The sequence below is a fragment of the Osmerus mordax genome, chromosome 26 (assembly GCF_038355195.1).
Source record: "Osmerus mordax isolate fOsmMor3 chromosome 26, fOsmMor3.pri, whole genome shotgun sequence".
Classification (NCBI taxonomy): domain Eukaryota; kingdom Metazoa; phylum Chordata; class Actinopteri; order Osmeriformes; family Osmeridae; genus Osmerus; species Osmerus mordax.
Window position 1 is genome coordinate 8,492,974 of NC_090075.1, and position 16,752 is coordinate 8,509,725.

The 16,752-nt window shown below is 44.1% G+C and overlaps 2 protein-coding genes across 2 annotated transcripts in view; one reads left to right on the forward strand and one right to left on the reverse strand.

The window, feature by feature from the left end:
- nr5a2 (nuclear receptor subfamily 5, group A, member 2) overlaps positions 1-8,013 on the forward strand; it is a 49,776-nt gene extending 41,763 nt beyond the window's left edge. Inside the window, exon 7 of the mRNA XM_067229633.1 lies at positions 7,766-8,013. Coding sequence (XP_067085734.1) covers positions 7,766-8,013 — 248 coding nt within the window. The remainder of the gene's footprint in view (positions 1-7,765) is intronic.
- A 3,010-nt stretch (positions 8,014-11,023) lies between these two features.
- LOC136935811 (adhesion G-protein coupled receptor D2) overlaps positions 11,024-16,752 on the reverse strand; it is a 58,908-nt gene continuing 53,179 nt past the window's right edge. Inside the window, exon 24 of the mRNA XM_067229468.1 lies at positions 11,024-11,155. Coding sequence (XP_067085569.1) covers positions 11,024-11,155 — 132 coding nt within the window. The remainder of the gene's footprint in view (positions 11,156-16,752) is intronic.

The window sequence follows — 16,752 nt, forward strand, 5'->3', positions numbered from 1 at the left end:
TTGTTTTTGCCAGTGAGTCTGGCAAGTAGAACGAGCCGCATAGCGACAGCTAACGCACAGGAGAAAAAATGGTGGCCATGCCTGGCATTAGGCGACCATCTGCTCCTGCCAGCCTGGACGTATACGGTGCCCAGGCCTCTGTGGGGCAGTGGTGGGGGTTGGGGGGGGGGGGGTGAGATGTGGCAGTCAGGTGGCCCTACAGCAGACAGGGTGGGGGGGAGGGGGGTAGGGAAGGGGGAAGGGGGAAGGGGTATGGCATGTGCTTCCCTTTGCTCTTTTTCGGACGGCTTCTTTCAGACAATGCGGGTTACGAGATCCAGGCAGGTCGGAGGACAAGGGCGGGGGGGTGCAAGGGGGACGTGTGGAGCGGTAACCAGAGACAGTGATTAAAGGTTTGAAAGCGCACAGATGATCCAACAGGTGCAACACGGCCATGTGTCTCTCTCTCTATCTGTATCTCTCTCTGTCTCTCTCTGTCTCTCTCTTTCTCTCTCCAGGCCCAATCGACAGATAGACAAGACACACTCACACACATTCTCCTGCGGGGGGGGGGGGGGGGGGGGGCACTTGTGCAAATGTTATTTAAAGAAACAAAGCCGTCTGCAGAGTCCACTGTCTTGAACCCCTCGACCCTGCCAACCCCTTCTCCCAAACATCCTCTCCCCATCACTCTTGGTTGGAGTGTAACACAAACTGGTTTTTTTTTTGGGGGGGGGCCTGGACAAGGGGGCAAGGGTTGCGTCAAGAGTGGGAATCCGAATTTAGACAATGGGGGGGGGCACAGTCTGCCTCCAGTACCAAAACGGATGTCCCCGGTGTCACGGAAAGCTTGATGGCTCTCGGGTTAGAGGTCGTGAACGAGGACAGGGGGAGCTGCCATGTCCGTCAGTAGAGCAAATGGTCTGGCAGCATCGCGTTTGATAGGGCTTGCCATCGCCCTGCCATGCCCCTCCTTCCCAACCCCTTGCAGGGGGCACGGGCGTTCACACTGCTGTGGTAGTGTTGCACAATGGTGCCACCTGGCAAACAATGTTAGTCTCGAATAAATCTCTGCCGGAAACCGGTGAAACTGAAGAAAAAAATGTGTTTTACAACATACTGACAATATTATTTTGTTAGCCCCCTAATCTATCCTCATTTAAAATGCCGGGCTCCCGGAACACTAGAGGGACCCAACCAGGAAATGCTCCTCTGAAACAGCACTCGGCTTTGACAGGCAGTGCGCAAACATGTCATGTTACATTACCCTGGAGATAGACGGGAAGACCACCGCAGCCAACAAAGCTGAATAAATTAAACCCAATTTACACTGAAATCACATGAGGAAATGGAATCAAAGAAAAAGAGAGCGAGAGATATAGGAAATCAGGGGTTAGACATAACCCCTGATTACTAACCCTAACCCAAACAGAAGTTGTGTTTCTTTAGTCAGAATTCTACTCTGTTCAAACCGAAGGATAAATAAAAGACTGGAGATGAAGAGAGGGACACTGCTGAAAGAGGAGCAAAATGAGAGAGAGCACGAGAGACAGGAAGAGAGAGAGGAGGGTAAAAATACGACGCTATGGATTAACTGTCCTTCACACAGAAAATATACATCCCCAGGCATGCTGTTGAATTATTAATTCAAATTTGTCAGAGAAAGAATGAGAGAAATATATTGATGGGAGCTTGGCTTTAATGGCCTCATTAGGGCTGAGGTTTCCCACTCTGGGCAGGATTTCTGCTTCTACAGGAGTTTAGTGGAGAGAGGTTGGGGCGGGAGGTTGGGGGCATACTTGACCCCCCAATGATTTTCTGTCACTTTATCATAAACAAGAAACATTGATGCTACCCCCCCTCCCACCGCCACCCCCCCCCCCCCCCCCCCCACCTCCCGTCCGACTCACCTAGCACACGTAATTAGCTGATGAAAGTGCACTGCATATAGAATAGACAACGAACACACACAACCGTTCCCCTTCTATCCTCAGAGGTGGGACTGGGGGTGTAGACCAGGGGTGTAGACTGAAGAGTGGAGGGCGGGTGCTGGGCAGAGCCGAGTAGAAGGGAGAAGGGAAACGCTGCAGAGCATATTGCTTGTTTGCCTACTCTTGTTTGATTCTTTTTCAGTGTCATTCAGTGGTTTGCGGTCGAGTTAGCCAGGTTACTGTGGCGCTAGCTAGCTTCGTTAGCGCTGGCTAGGTGGCTAGTTATGTTGCCAGGAGCCCTGTTGGCAGAAGAGGGGTTAAGAGCATTAGACAGGTGAGAGAGCATAGGCCCGGGAGTGCGGCCTGACCCTGCAGAGGTCGACACATTGAAAGGAATTTGGCTCAGCCTCGGGGAGGGCTAAAGATGGGGGGCGGACGGGGGATGGCGGGGGGTTGGTGGGGGGTTGGGGTAGGGATTGGAATCAGATGGATGTGGCAGAGAGGGCCATTGCTTATGCAAGTACACCTCTCTCCCTTTCTCCCTCTCTCTCTCTCCCTCTCTTAACAAAATACAGTGTAGTGCTATGCAATACTAAGAGAGAAGTGTTGAGTGAATCCTGCTTCCCTCCCTTTATTATGGGATGAAATACAATGAAATGACTAAAGAAATAGGGGACCGACCAAAGTACCCGGAAGACAAACCTTATTCTGCTGTCTTGGTACCAGTACAATTCACTATGTGGATAGACAGCGCCATATTGACATCACAAGATGAAGGTGGGGATTTGCCGGTGATTATTTGTGTTGATACAAACCTCTTCACCGCTGCTTCATACAATTCTTAAAAACATGGGCACTGGGGCCACATCCAGAATGAATGGATGTAAATATATTTCCCTCTCTCCTCAGGACAAAGCTCTAGTGCCTTGCAGCGAGCATTAGCGAGAAGAGAGGTTAGCCTTCTGGCTCGGAGCACCACTCTCTTGTTTATTTCATCATACCTAAGGCGCTTTTCTCATCCTCCTAGCGTCTTCACCGCGCCCAGCGAGCCAGTCAACCCGTCCTTGGGCGACAGAATGGACTTGGCAAGCTACCTGCTTAGTATAACAACAATAGCGACGGCGGCTCAGATTTGACTTAATATATCCCCAACTGGACCGTTCCTGTTTAATTCTCTTTCATAGCTAGGCAGCGTTGGCCCCAGTGGTATAGAAGGTTGACGAGGAGAGAGAAAATTGAGCCTTCATGCCTTATTCTGACTCGCTGACAAAAGCCTGTCCCCACTGGCCCATCATCGACCAATGAGAAGGCTTGTTGTGAGAACCAGGAACTAGCGTGAAATGCTAATTGTGCATCTTTAATACACCGTCAGTTTGGCCTGAGTGCAGGCCGGAATTGGTCTCTGTTGGTCTCTGTCAGACTGTACTTTTAGCGTTGGGCTCGCGCAAAACGCAGAATACCTTTTATGGTTTAATGAAACGTCATTAACCTTTCATGAGGTCTACATAGGTGCTTCACCACTCATTTATAATTAAAGTCATATCAATCAAAAAGCTTACTCATGGAGGTCCTTAAATATAGTGCTCATGTAGGCCCTACAAATGACTTATTAAAGCAACATTAAAGTCTAACTGTTACTGTATGCTTAGCTCTCTGGAAATAGGTTTTGTCCCAGATAGCCAGGTGTTGTCACTCCAGAAAGTTGCTGATAACATGTTCGCCAAGGCGTGTGAATGTGGAGCAGCCAGTGTATATCAAGCCCTGAATCTTTATTGGAGATCAAAATCCAGCTGAGTTTGATAATGGCCCTGTGTGACGGCCCATAAACTCTCTCATACTTACGAATGCACTGTTTGCACTAGGCCAGAGCTGTTATGATACTGTAGCTAGCGCTAGCCAGTGGATAGCCTTAAAGATTCCCATGAAATCTTAAGAGGTACACAGCTCAAATGTTTCCACGTTGCCACTCAGATGTGGAATCTATGAGAGATGAAAAACCCCCAAGTGAGAAATTGGTTTGGGGGAGCAATTTGGGTACTTTGTGAGTGGAAAGATAAGGAGCAGACCGTTTCGTAGTGCTCAGAAGGAAAGTGTCCAGGACACAGCCTTACTCACCAGGAAAGCCTTTCGATATTTATTGTTTGGAATCTGTGTGTCTTTGTCAATTAATTCACTAGTGTTTGTTGCCTTAACCAGTACACGCGTTGCACCACTGAACAAGTACGAAAACATGTACCATACTATTGCCCAGTCAGTGACGCAGTCTAGTTATGATTAAACTTAGTTGGAAAGGTGACCTGGTGGCCAATGCCCTTTTTCTTGCTTCATTCAAGATTCTCCATAAACCCTCATCCACGCATGTGCGTATTGACACAGGCACACACACGCATACACAAACACAGACGCATACACAACACAGAGGCACACACACATCTGGGCAAGGTTTATTGGGTTCTCTCTCTTTCTTTCTCTCTCTCTCCGACACCACGTTCCCCAGATTGGAAGGAGGTTAGGGTTCAGGTAATAAGTTAATGATAAAGAAAGTTGTCATTTACAAGACTGAGAGATTATAAAAATTATTACAGTGCTCTGCAAAGGGAATGTTTTACATAGACGCCAAGTCCCAAACACTCCCTCTCTCTCTTTGTTGTCACCGCGGTGATCGTAAAAAAAACGGGAATTCAAGCCAGGAGATACCAATGGACAGAAGCCTGACAGAAGTCTGCACATTTGGAAGTTGACCCTGGTTTAAAGCTCACGTTTTATTAACATACAGACATTTTATAGTGATTGTTGTTTTGTTTTTTTCTCTTCCTTGATTATTCAGGGACAGTCTGTTGAAGTTTGGACTGAAAAAATGCTTTCTTACGTTTAAACGTAAGACCTCAGTTCATCGTCTCAGACTTCAAGACCTCAGTTCATTTTGTATTTTTTCAAAGTGCCGTGTTTCTCTGCATTGCCTTCTTGCCTGCTCTGTCTGTAGTGTTCAGGTGTTCCCTGGGGGGAGGGGTGAAACATAGTAGGTTTGTGTCTCCATTGATGAATGAATTCCATTTAAAGAGCATCCACAACACAGACTAATTCAAGTTTGTTAACAGTATTTGTGTGCAGTTATGTGACAAGTGAGAATGCACAGGCACACAAACACGTTAAATCTGTTTTGGAAGTAACGCCATGCAGATTTGGTCTAATTAAAAGGCGCTGAGGAGTATTGAGGGCCTGTGTGTGTGTATGTGTGTGTGTGTGTATGTGAGTGTGGGCGTGCGTGTAGGGTCGTGGTTTTGGCATGATTGCTCGTCAAATGAAACAATGTATTCCACGGGACCTCAGGGTCTCCATTTGAGCTCTCGACGCGATGCGGCAACGCACTGAGCCTGTTTTATGTGAAAAAAGTTGATAATTAGTCCCACAGTGACTAGACAGAGAGATGGAGAGAAGGGAGAGAGAGAGAGAGAGAGAGAGAGAGAGAGAGAGAGAGAGAGAGAGAGAGAGTGAGTGCTTACCAGACTAAGCGTTAAAACCTGACTCAGTTTGGGCAGCATTGATCAAAATAATATGATTCCATCCCTCCTTTCCTCCCTCCCTCCCTCCTTTTGTAGCTCATGAGTGTAGTCTTGTCAAGCCACTTTCCGAACCACAATCCAAAAGGGGACTAATTCTGGCCCAGTAATCCTGTGTGTTTGTTGGCTTGGTTCGCTACTCAGAAAAGGGATCAAGTTGTTGTCATCGATCATCACTGTTGTATGAACAGTCCCTTAAAAAAACGTTTTTTTACAGAAGGCGGCCCTCATAATAATTAGCAATTAAAATTATATATTTTCCCCTCATTAGCTAGAGAGGCATTGGCTTGTAAATTTCTGTAGTTTGGAGATCCCCCCTACCCCCTCTCGAACTACCTCGCAGACACTCACCCCTCCCCTCACACAGACACACACACACACACACATATACTGTACACACAACCCCAGACAACATTTTGTGATACCATGGCAACATCAGGCATGTTTTGTCTGTGATCTGGGCTAGCCCTGTCACGTTTTCTCTGATTTCTTACATGGAAATAAGCAGTGAAAACATTGGACTGTTCATGTAAGAATGTTTTGACAACAAAGCAAAAAATTTCAAGGGCAAAAGGAAGACCATTTTCAAGCATGTTTTTATTTTACAACATTTTAGGGATGTAGTATATAAAGTAATTATACAATGAATCCTACACAATATAACACAAAACAACATGGTATACTCCAAAAAGGGCAAAGGGATATGAATAACTTTATACTGTATGTTACTGTTCATTGTGCTGAATGGGTCTGACTATGTGCAGAGAGAAGCACCTATAGCTCAGACACCCGTTGTTTAGCCCCAGTCCTCCTTGTTGAGGTCTGCAAGGATAAGAGCAGGTCAGCAAAGTGTGTGACAGCAGGAAAAAGCATATGTCATATTTGTTTGGAGGGTCTTTTGTCAGACCCCCCTCTCCTTCCTGTCCCCCTCCTGACCTTAGTTAGACTCTCTGTGTCATAAAGGGGTCAGAGTGAACACACACACATATACAGGCCAAACATGCAATCTACAAATTAAGGAGAAAGTGCATCGTTCTGTAAGTGGCGGTGCCTTGAAGGATTGGTTTCTCATTCTTCAGACCTCATTTGTTGCCGTTGTATCTTCCTCCCACCTTCCTCCTCCCTGATGCTCCAAGTCAGGCAGAGAAAGAGAGACAGACAGACAGACAGAGAGAGAGAGAGAGAGAGAGAGAGAGAGAGAGAGAGAGAGAGAGAGAGAGAGAGAGAGAAACTAAACAGAAACAAGAGAGGGAGGGAGGGAAGGAAGGAAGGAATGAAGGAAGGAGAGAGAGGTAAATCAATAGCAGCATGGTCAGGATGAGTGAATGTGTGTGTGCCAGCAGTGGCAACGGAGGAGGCAGCCTTTTTTTCTGAGATGTGTGTGCGAGCTGGTGCATTTGTGTGTGCTGGGCATGCCTAAGTTCTGTGTGTGTGTGTGTGTGTGTGTGTGTGTGTGTGTGTGTGTGTGTGTGTGTGTGTGTGTGTGTGTGTGTGTGTGTGTGTGTGTGTGTGTGTGTGTGTGTGTGTGTGTGGATGGTCCAGGGGTTCCAGCTGGATACAGGGACCCTGACAATATCAATTAGCCCTTTCAGAAATGACTCAAAGTGGGGTTGAACAGATCATTTTTATTATTATTTGATTAAAAAAATTATATATATATATATATTCTTGTGCCCCAAACACACTTTCATCCATTTAAAGTACAGTGTCTAATTTTGTATGTACTGGACATCTTCAAGTTCAAATCTGAGCCCAACTTCAGAGAAGTACAGTAAGAAAAGCATTGCAAGAAAGCTATTAGAAAGTGCTTTTAATTCAGTACTTTTAAGAACCAGCTATGTTTTATCTTGCATCTATTCAAATTAAAGATTTTACAGACATAGAAAATAGAAAGTCTTGTTAAAGGGACAGTATATTATCGCAAAGCAAGTCAAGTCAAGTATCTGGCCTGTGCCATGGCTATAATTCTGGCCTACATAATTCATATACTCCGGGGGAGGGAATCTCTGAGGAAAGGGCTTATTTCGATTCTCTCTCCATTCTATTCTCCTGGGAGGATCTGGTGAAAAAATACAAGGGTAAATTGCATCATTCAGTGGTGTGAAAAAAAATCATTTTAAGATTTCATCACCTGCCGTTTTATCCTCTCTTATCATTTAGTCTCTCAGAGGAAAGGATTTCTTTTTACATTAATGTTACATATAATAAACCTTATCTTATATCTAACAGCATTTCTTTGTGTTTTTCTTGATTTCCTGTTTCTCCCCCAACTTCCTGTTTCCTTCCCCTTTGTAGATGTGAAGAACCTGGAGAACTTCCACCTGGTGGAGAGCGTCCAGGAGCAGGTCAACGCAGCGCTGCTGGACTACGTCATGTGCAACTACCCCCAGCAGACGGACAAGTTTGGCCAGCTACTCCTACGGCTGCCGGAGATCCGCGCCATTAGCCTTCAGGCCGAGGAGTACCTCTACTACAAACACCTCAACGGAGACGTACCGTGCAACAACCTGCTCATTGAGATGCTCCACGCCAAGAGGGCCTAGAAAGAACTACAATACCCATGATGCACCTGGTCCAATCACCGGGGGGCCCTAGACTCCATCAGCGCTAACGCCGGCGTCTCTACTCCCTACTGTATTTGTAGACTTGTAAGAAAAACGCTCAAGCAGGTGAAAGCACATAATAAAAAACATGACAGTACATTCACACAGACAGGACACATGAACACACCCTTACAAACACGTCGATCCCTTTACTCTGCAAGTTTCTCTGGCCTTTTCTCGGGTCTTGAGGGTGAAAAACACACTTGGCAAACACTTTTTTGTTTGTGGGCAAGGTTTAACAGCACAAATACAAGTATTGTCAGACTTGAACTACAGATCAAGCTACAAACTATAAGTATGATGCACCTGTCACACTGTTGGTAGCTTACATGCATGGAAGTGGGCATTCTTTCTCACAGCCCATGGTGAGGACTTGAAGCATGGACAGTGACTTTGTCTGAAGGCATTTGCTCTTTGAAGATAGCCACGGCCGTCACATTTGGTACAAGATAGTTGGTTGCCTGGGACAAACATTACCAAAATGGCTGCCCTACCACTCATTGCAGACAGGTAAATGGTGGCAATGTAAAAAACAGATCCTCAGATCCCAAACCCTCACTCAAGAAGAAACTCGGCAAACTAACTGTAAACTTTGAAAAACAAAAGAAGTGAACACACACAAAACAAATCTTCTCCCTCTGATTCCTAATTTTAAGCCCCTTCAAAAACCCATTTTCTGTTTGTCTATATCAAATCTGTTTTAAACACATCATAAGTTATGAATACATCTCGTTATAAAACGTCAGTGTATTTGTACCATATTTCCCTTAAAAAAAATCTTTCTCATGAATAACTGGAACTAAAGCATGAATCTGGTGACAAGGAGGAGCTATGCTGCCTTCCTCCAAACAGACCAAAGCCTGCTGCAGAACAAAAAAAGTAACAAAACCTTAACTATCAGTATTATACAATTTTGTGATGTCACAGTTATGTGAGTCTTGCCTTACTTCATTTCCATGCTAGCTAACCGTGCAGATGTGAATGAAAAATATGTACAAATATATATATAAAGTATTAATGTTGTAAAAATTTAAAAAAGAATAATTCAAGATGTGTTTACATTAATGTTGTCATGTGGGAGAGAACTGTGATGAAGCAAATTGCAAAGCAATGATTTCCTTAAAAAAGAAAAAGTTGAAAAAAAGGGATTCCTCTGGTTTGTTTTATTTGGTGTGTACAGTGTTTATTTCTTTATTTGACCAGTACTTAATTATGTCGTGAGACACTAAAATCAGAAAGGAATCTCAGTTGAATTTCTATCTGTTTTATTTTTTTGATGGCATTCAATAATTTTGGCGGATTGTGTAAGGGTTCCGTTTTTCAGTTTCAAACATTTGTTTTTGTTTTTTTGTAGAACTGTTTTTATTTGTTATGGTCTTCTACCTTTTTTGATGTATGTCACTGGTTACGCTTAATAATGAAGATAATTTATTGCATCTTTAGTTTTCTAGTTGTGCGGCGTACATAAGGCGTCAACGGCAATTTGTTTACCGTAGCATGTTATTTTTTTTTAATAATAGTTTTTAAAATGCAGCTCTGGAACAAAACAATGAACACAGAAATTATCTGATTTGTTTTGGATTCTGTTAAATTACTCCAAGAATCCAAACTGTAAACTGAAGAGACGTATTGTATTTAAGTGAATGGGTGTGGCTGATTTTCTTGTTGCATCACTTTTTATTATTGAATTTCAGATGTCCCAAGCTTATATTTCAGTCCGGTCTGTTCCACGGTATACCAAAGACTGCATCTGTCTATTGAGCTGTGGTTACTTGTAATGTGTCCAAATGAACAAACAAATCTTTTTTTTCTTTCAGCCATTCAGATGTTTGTCATTCCGCACTATCCTTGCGTAGAATTCTATAGTTGTTGTCTTATCACAGTTTTACCAAACGTCCAAGTACTACTTGGATAGGGCCTCACAAAATATCTGTCAAGTACCGTCATCCTTCTGGCTGTGAGTCATCACGTTGTGTTTGATGAAGTCTCACCTCTGTGGCATGTTTATCGAAACAAAGCATTTTTCCCCCTCACATGTCCACATTTGCATATGTACAGAACATTTTCAGTATCCTGTTGGCATAAGCTTCAAATTTGTCTGTGACAAAACCAGATTTTTTACAGAAACATTATGGCTTTTGTAAGTGTAAGTGGTTATTTAACTCAGTATTCATTCAAAGCAGTGTGTTTTGTACAGAAGAAAAAAAGCCCTTTTGGCTAAATCTTTTGCTTTAACCCCTATGATGTCTTTGAGCTTTACTGTCTTGTTGCCCCACTCCTCTAAAATTTGTGTACTGAATTGATCAGACAATCTCTATCGGTCCCCTCCCCCCTCTCATTTGTGTGTTGTAGTAAAGTTCTGCAGCTGCCTTGGATGTCGTCAAACACAGACACATACACGCATACCCCCAGATACATCTCTCCTGAACATGCTGACCTTCTGCTCTTTTATGACCTTTCACCCCCTGCTGTCCCACTCACCCGTCATGCCACTTCCTGTCACAGGGAGGTGATTTGAAGCTGATGGAATTTTTCCTCATATTTCAATAAAATAATTATATGCTTACGACACTGTTCTTTCTCCTAGTTATCATTCTCACCTGTAAAGGTGTGCTGCTATTCCAGTCTAGTTATTGCATTGTAAAGTTATTGTCAGGCCTGGCCATGAAGTTTTACCAATAGATCCCAGTCCAGTGAAGTCACATTTTATTTCAGCATGGACGTTTGACCAGATACTAGATATGTACCTAGGTCAAATTGCATTACTTGTCATTTTATGCAAGCATGCTTCATTATGTATGTCATTAATTTAGGGGGGGGGGGGCAAGCTAGGTTGGAATCAAAGTACTCGTAAAAGAATCAAAGTACTAGTAAAAAAAAAAACATATACAAAGTGACTACAAAAACAAAATAGGAAACTAAAAGATTAGAGAAATAACAGAGAAGCGTGTCAGTTTAAACAGACAAGGCTGTGAGACTTCGGAGGTGCGGGGTTTCTGGTGAAACAGGACGTAAGCTCCGCCTCCACCTCCACATGAAGGTTGCCATCACCTGGCATGGCCGCTGCTGAGGATGTGGGCACCTACGTGGGGGAGAGAGAGCACACAGTCAGGGAGAGGGTTTTGGTGCCCTCAAAGGAGAGCATACTGACCTGTAAGGATGGCCTACACATGTATTGACATAGAAAACAGACAAACAAATAGAAAGAGGACACCTCAGTCCTCTGCCATGGATTTCTTTAGACAAAAAGGCAGTATTGCATTACCTATCAGTTCATTAGAAGCGTTGTACTACTTATTGTTGAATTATTACTATTCAAGTGATAAAGACAAACTCCTAAGATGGTACCAGAGATAGTAATAATAGTGGTATTTATAGTGGTATTTATATCACAGCATTCAAGAAATTTCACCTCCTGGTGTAAAAGACAAACTCCAAGCTTGGCACACAGTGCACTGTCTCCTTATGTGAAGAGTATTAAACCTGTAAACCCTCGACATGAATTTGTATAAATAATGTATATACATTTACACACAGACTCTTAACAAGTGAAGCCTCGGGTAATGAAAAAAAAGGACTCCGAAATATATGCTGCTTCCATCCCAGAAGGTAGCAAAACTCTGAGCTCTATCTCTTAAGATAACACAAAAACAAAACAAAGGAAAAGTTTGCCGACAGCAAAAAAAATTATAAGAGTGACGTATCTTTCACACATGGCAGTTCCTAAACGAGTTCTCCCTTCATGGCAGAAACACCCTGGAGTTGTGTGCATTTTCAGTGCGTCTGAACCGTTTCTTGGAACACATCACGCATAGTGCTCATTAGTTTTCTAGCATATTCCGTATTCACACAGAAGAGACGGACGCTGCCTGTGCAACAAGTTAAAGTGTTGGTGGTCGCCACAGAGTCGGGCCTAGCAACAAGTGGAGAAAATTATAGGAGAAATTATAGAAATGATAGGCTAAATCCTTCTTATATTCTGGCAAAAACACCTGCTATTGGCTTTACAAACTACAAACACAACCCCCAGTGGCCTTTCCGTGCTGTACACATCACCTGCAGTCACAAAACTAGGTTCTGAAGCATAGGCCTATTCAAACCAGAAACAAACCACCCTGTTAGCCATGCACAGATCACATAAGTGCCAAAAGTATCTGGAAGTTCTCAAGGAGTGGTGACGAGATGCCACTCAGAAAAGTGATCGGAACCAGACAGCAAGGGAAATCCCTGAGACCCCAGGCATCTGGTTCTGTTTCATCCATCTCACCAGCCTCTCGGCCTACAGAACACAGATCCCGTTTATAGGAGGGCTCAGTGGCTTTCAACAGCCCCCCCCCCCTGACACACACATTAATCTGTACCACCCTCCACCCTGCCTTTGTCTTCATCTCACAGTCCACGTGCACAGGCCAACGGTATGTGTTCGTTAAAAGCGGACGTTCTCTTGAGTATCTGGAGTATGGGGAGTCAGGTGGCTGAGCGGTTAGGGAATTGGGCTAGTAATCCGAAGGTTGCTGGTTCGATTCCCGGCTGTACTAATGACGTTGTGTCCTTGGGCAAGGCACTTCACCCTACTTGCCTCGGGGAGAATGTCCCTGTACCTACTGTAAGTCGCTCTGGATAAGAGCGTCTGCTAAATGTAAATGTATCTAAACAACATTGACGGCCAGAATTGTTGCCACCCCCCCCCCCCCCCCCAGAACAGCCATTTTGTTGTCCCCGACATTGAAGACGCCTCGCCCAGTTTTATTCAGAGTTCGTCACAATGAACATTCAATGGGCCAGGAGTACTACCAAAAAGAAGGCCAAAATGGCTGAATTCTTCAGAGAGTCAATTAGCCAAGTTTCTCATCGCCGAGCGATTGGGGCGCATTGTTCGTCCGCCTTTAGACAAACTTAAAAAATGTACGGCTTAAATTAATAGGCCAACATGTGAATAGGATCACTCCCATTGTTATGCAAAACCCTCACCTTAGTATTCAAAACAAATACAGGGGTTGGGAGATGGAACGGACCGAAGGCCGTAGTCGTTTCATTTAGACGCAAGCATAATACATAATTACGCATAAAGAGGAAGCCTACAGCATTAAGATGTGTTTTATTTTTAATTATTATCATTCTTATTAGCCATAAAAAATACCAGCGGGGTGGGGGTTGGGGGGGTGGTAACTTTTAAGTACCTGAACCTAGCTGCCAGCCTGCCATTAATTGCCAGGACAATGGCACATCTTCAGAGGGTGATTTTTCAATGAAAAAATAAATCAAATTAAACATTAAAAAACATTTAATAAATGAAGAGCATGCATTCAGACACACTTGCATTATACCACCACTTACATCCTACAGAGCTCATATAAAAAAGACTCAAGGTTACGTCCAATTGAAAGCTCCCCCCTTCCGCCCAGCAGCAGCAACCACTCCAGAAATCCATTTGGAGCTTGCAGACTCGAACATCTAATTCAAACATGTCGTTCTGTTGAAACGATTGTTGTCAACGTCTTTTAAAACCTCCCTCCTCTCCTTGTTTGCTTAGCTCCTTTGTAAAAGAGATGAAACTGTTTCGCCAGAAGGATTGGAGACACAAAAACCTTATCCTGGCAGTGGCCTGAAAAATAAGAGCATGTGTATGAAATTTGACCTTTGCTCCATCAAAGGTGAAACGATTTCCCCTTTTCCAGAGAATATTGTATACAGGTTGAAAGAGTTCGGTTGTGGCTGAATGCCAAGTCACCCTCTTCAAATATACTGTAGTGTGAACTTCTTTACAAGTAGTTATGAAATGTTGTGTGACCTTCATAGATGCCAGGTCAGAAAATGAAAACCTTAAACAATGAAATTAGGACATTTATTGATGTTAAAGTCTCAAGATAAAAAATAAAGAAAGTAAATTGATGCTACAATGAGTGCCATATTATAGTTCATGCAAACCAAGTGACACACAATAACGCTTTCTATTTCTATGGAACTTCCCCATGTCCTCACTCTGAAATAAACAACGATTGATTCTAGACCCCATGCATGCTAGTGAAGCAAGCCTTCATCAGTTTTAAAAGATTAGGGGAAGGGACTCAAAGCATGTCTGTGGAGAGGCAAACACAAATTCTACATATGCATAGAGACAAAGACTAACCACTCACACACACACACATGGAAATCATAACCTTGACCGTGACCCCAGTCTTTCCCACCTCACCTGAAAGCTTAAATCTGTCCATCCAAATGAGCGGCTTCACTAGCGCACAACCCACATGCCCACAATTGCCCCCTACCCAAATCAACCCCCAAGAGGAAGTACGATCCTTCCTAAACTATCTCCCAACCCACGCATACACACATCCACCCACCCACCACACACACACACACACACACACACACACACAGACACACTCACTTATGAACACACACCACTAGAAACACAAGGCATGAATGGCTTTTGGGGGGGGGGGGGGGAAATGAACTCTGAAGGACCTACAGGCCTCTGTCTCCTGTGGCTCACTGCAGCCTTGAATTGTGACCCTCTGATGGAGAGCTGAGGAAATAACACAGAGCTGAAAAGCAGGCAGGGTTCACACCCCGAATCACACACACTCACACACATACACACCACACATATTACACAGACCTGTTGGCGGGATTAAACCAGCACACCCAATCACAAATCCTGAGAAGCAAACAGAGACACACGCTCATTGAAGCTGTCAGGTGCACTTACTCAGACACACGCACACACTCACACACACATACAAGCATCAAAATAGTGGCTGGATCTCATCATAAGGCAGTCCTGTCAGACCGCCAATGTGTGACCATGACAATAGCATGTTGTACAAGTAGATACACTCGAGTCAAAGAAAGTCAAAATGTGTTTCTTTAGACTTCTAAATAGCACTACAGTCAACAAACACTGCGCGCAACCATGCTGCTTGTTTGCAGCCTAATTCTTAACTTACTTTCCTTAACACCTCTCTGAGTCAGTAGCCATTCAATTCATTCGGTCGACGTCTCGAGTTGTAATCGAACGATCTGGGAGCGTGACAGTGGCTTGTCGGTCTTTGAATAGATCAGTGTAGGATTGAACAAGGAGAGGGCTCAACAATACAATCCAATACAATCCACAAAATCCAGTGCTTCCTTTGTGGAATGTTGTGTTGTGCACAATACTGCTATGTGTAATGAAGGACACTTTGCTATTACAAAGGAGACACTGCAGCGCTGTAGGCAGCGTGATGAAGAGCTAGATGAGCTAGTGGCAAATTACCTGCAAACTGTACCCACTGCACAGGTAACTACTTCTCCTTTGTAATGGCAAAGTGTGTACCGGTATATATAAAAATGAAGTTTAAACTAAAAAGTAAGTGTACACAGACAGAGAATTTACTTTGGCGTCAGGTGCTTACAGTAAACATAATAAACATAATCTTATATATACATTGGTGAACTTCATTTGTGAATGCATGTTGTCTAAATCTCTTTATAGTGTAAGTATTTACTTCTTTTTCACACAACCCCTGTTTACTGTCAGGCACCTGATTGCATATGGAGACCAGCCAAATTACTTCATTATTCCACCCACGTTGTGAAGCTGGTCTCACCGACTTCCGGATAAATTGTGTGAGCAACATACCAACTTCTTTTCATTTTGATCAGAGCGTTAGACTGCACACTGGAATGTTAGATAACACCCTGGTGGGGTCAGTGGTTACAACATGTATCCATTGTGACTGTTGGTAGATAACGCTGTGACTTTAGGCTTAATTTGTGAAGGATGTGATTAGTCAGAAATGTGTTAACATCTTCTAGTTATCTGAAAATCTGATGCGGTGTGGTCTTGCTCTTTTAAATGTGTAATTTCAAGCCAGGGCTCTCCGCAGTTCAATACTGCATGTCCTTGAGTGAGGAGGGGTGCTTTGTGTGACAGACAACAATGACACAGCCTACCAATCTGGACATGGAACATCTCCTCTGTGTTGTGTGTGTGTCTGCACACACTCGTCCGTCTGTGGTGCACATCAATAGAGACACGTCGCAACAGCAGCGGTGGACGACAACAACCGCAGCAACTTTCCTTTCATTCCTCCCACCTCTCCTCCTCTCCATCTTTCACGAGAGAGACGCACACCAGCGTTGGCAAGCCTTCAGATACACACAGCTGCTCCCAGAAGCAGCAGATAGGTACTGTAATGGGGGAAACATCGTTTATTTTGTCTGCCTAAGCTCCTTGGGGATTCTGAGAGTTCCTGTGTTCCAATTCTAGGCCCGAGTCCCTGCCAGCAGCCACTCTTTATCAGAGGCCCAGGAAAATGACATGGCTTACATGGAGAGAGAGAACATCACAGGCCTAAATGAAGCCATCAAACTGAAAACGGAAGAGGACCAAGGGGACACCCCTGGGGGATACCCCTTGGCATCTGTTAGGGTCACAGCGGTGTGTTTCCACAGGAGAGGAATGGAGGCGGAGAGTAGAGCAGGAGGGAAGAAGCGATGAGGGGATGAGGACAGTGGAGGGGGAATGGGAAGAGGAAGTTGTCGGGAGAGAAGGGAGAGGAGAGCGGGGGAGGCCAGGAGTGAAAGGGAGTGGATAAAGTACAGTGGAGAGGGGCCAGGGAAGAAGTTATTTCTGTTTTCCTTTTGTTTTCGGTTTTGAATAAGTTTTGTTTTGAGGTAGTGCAGACTGGATGT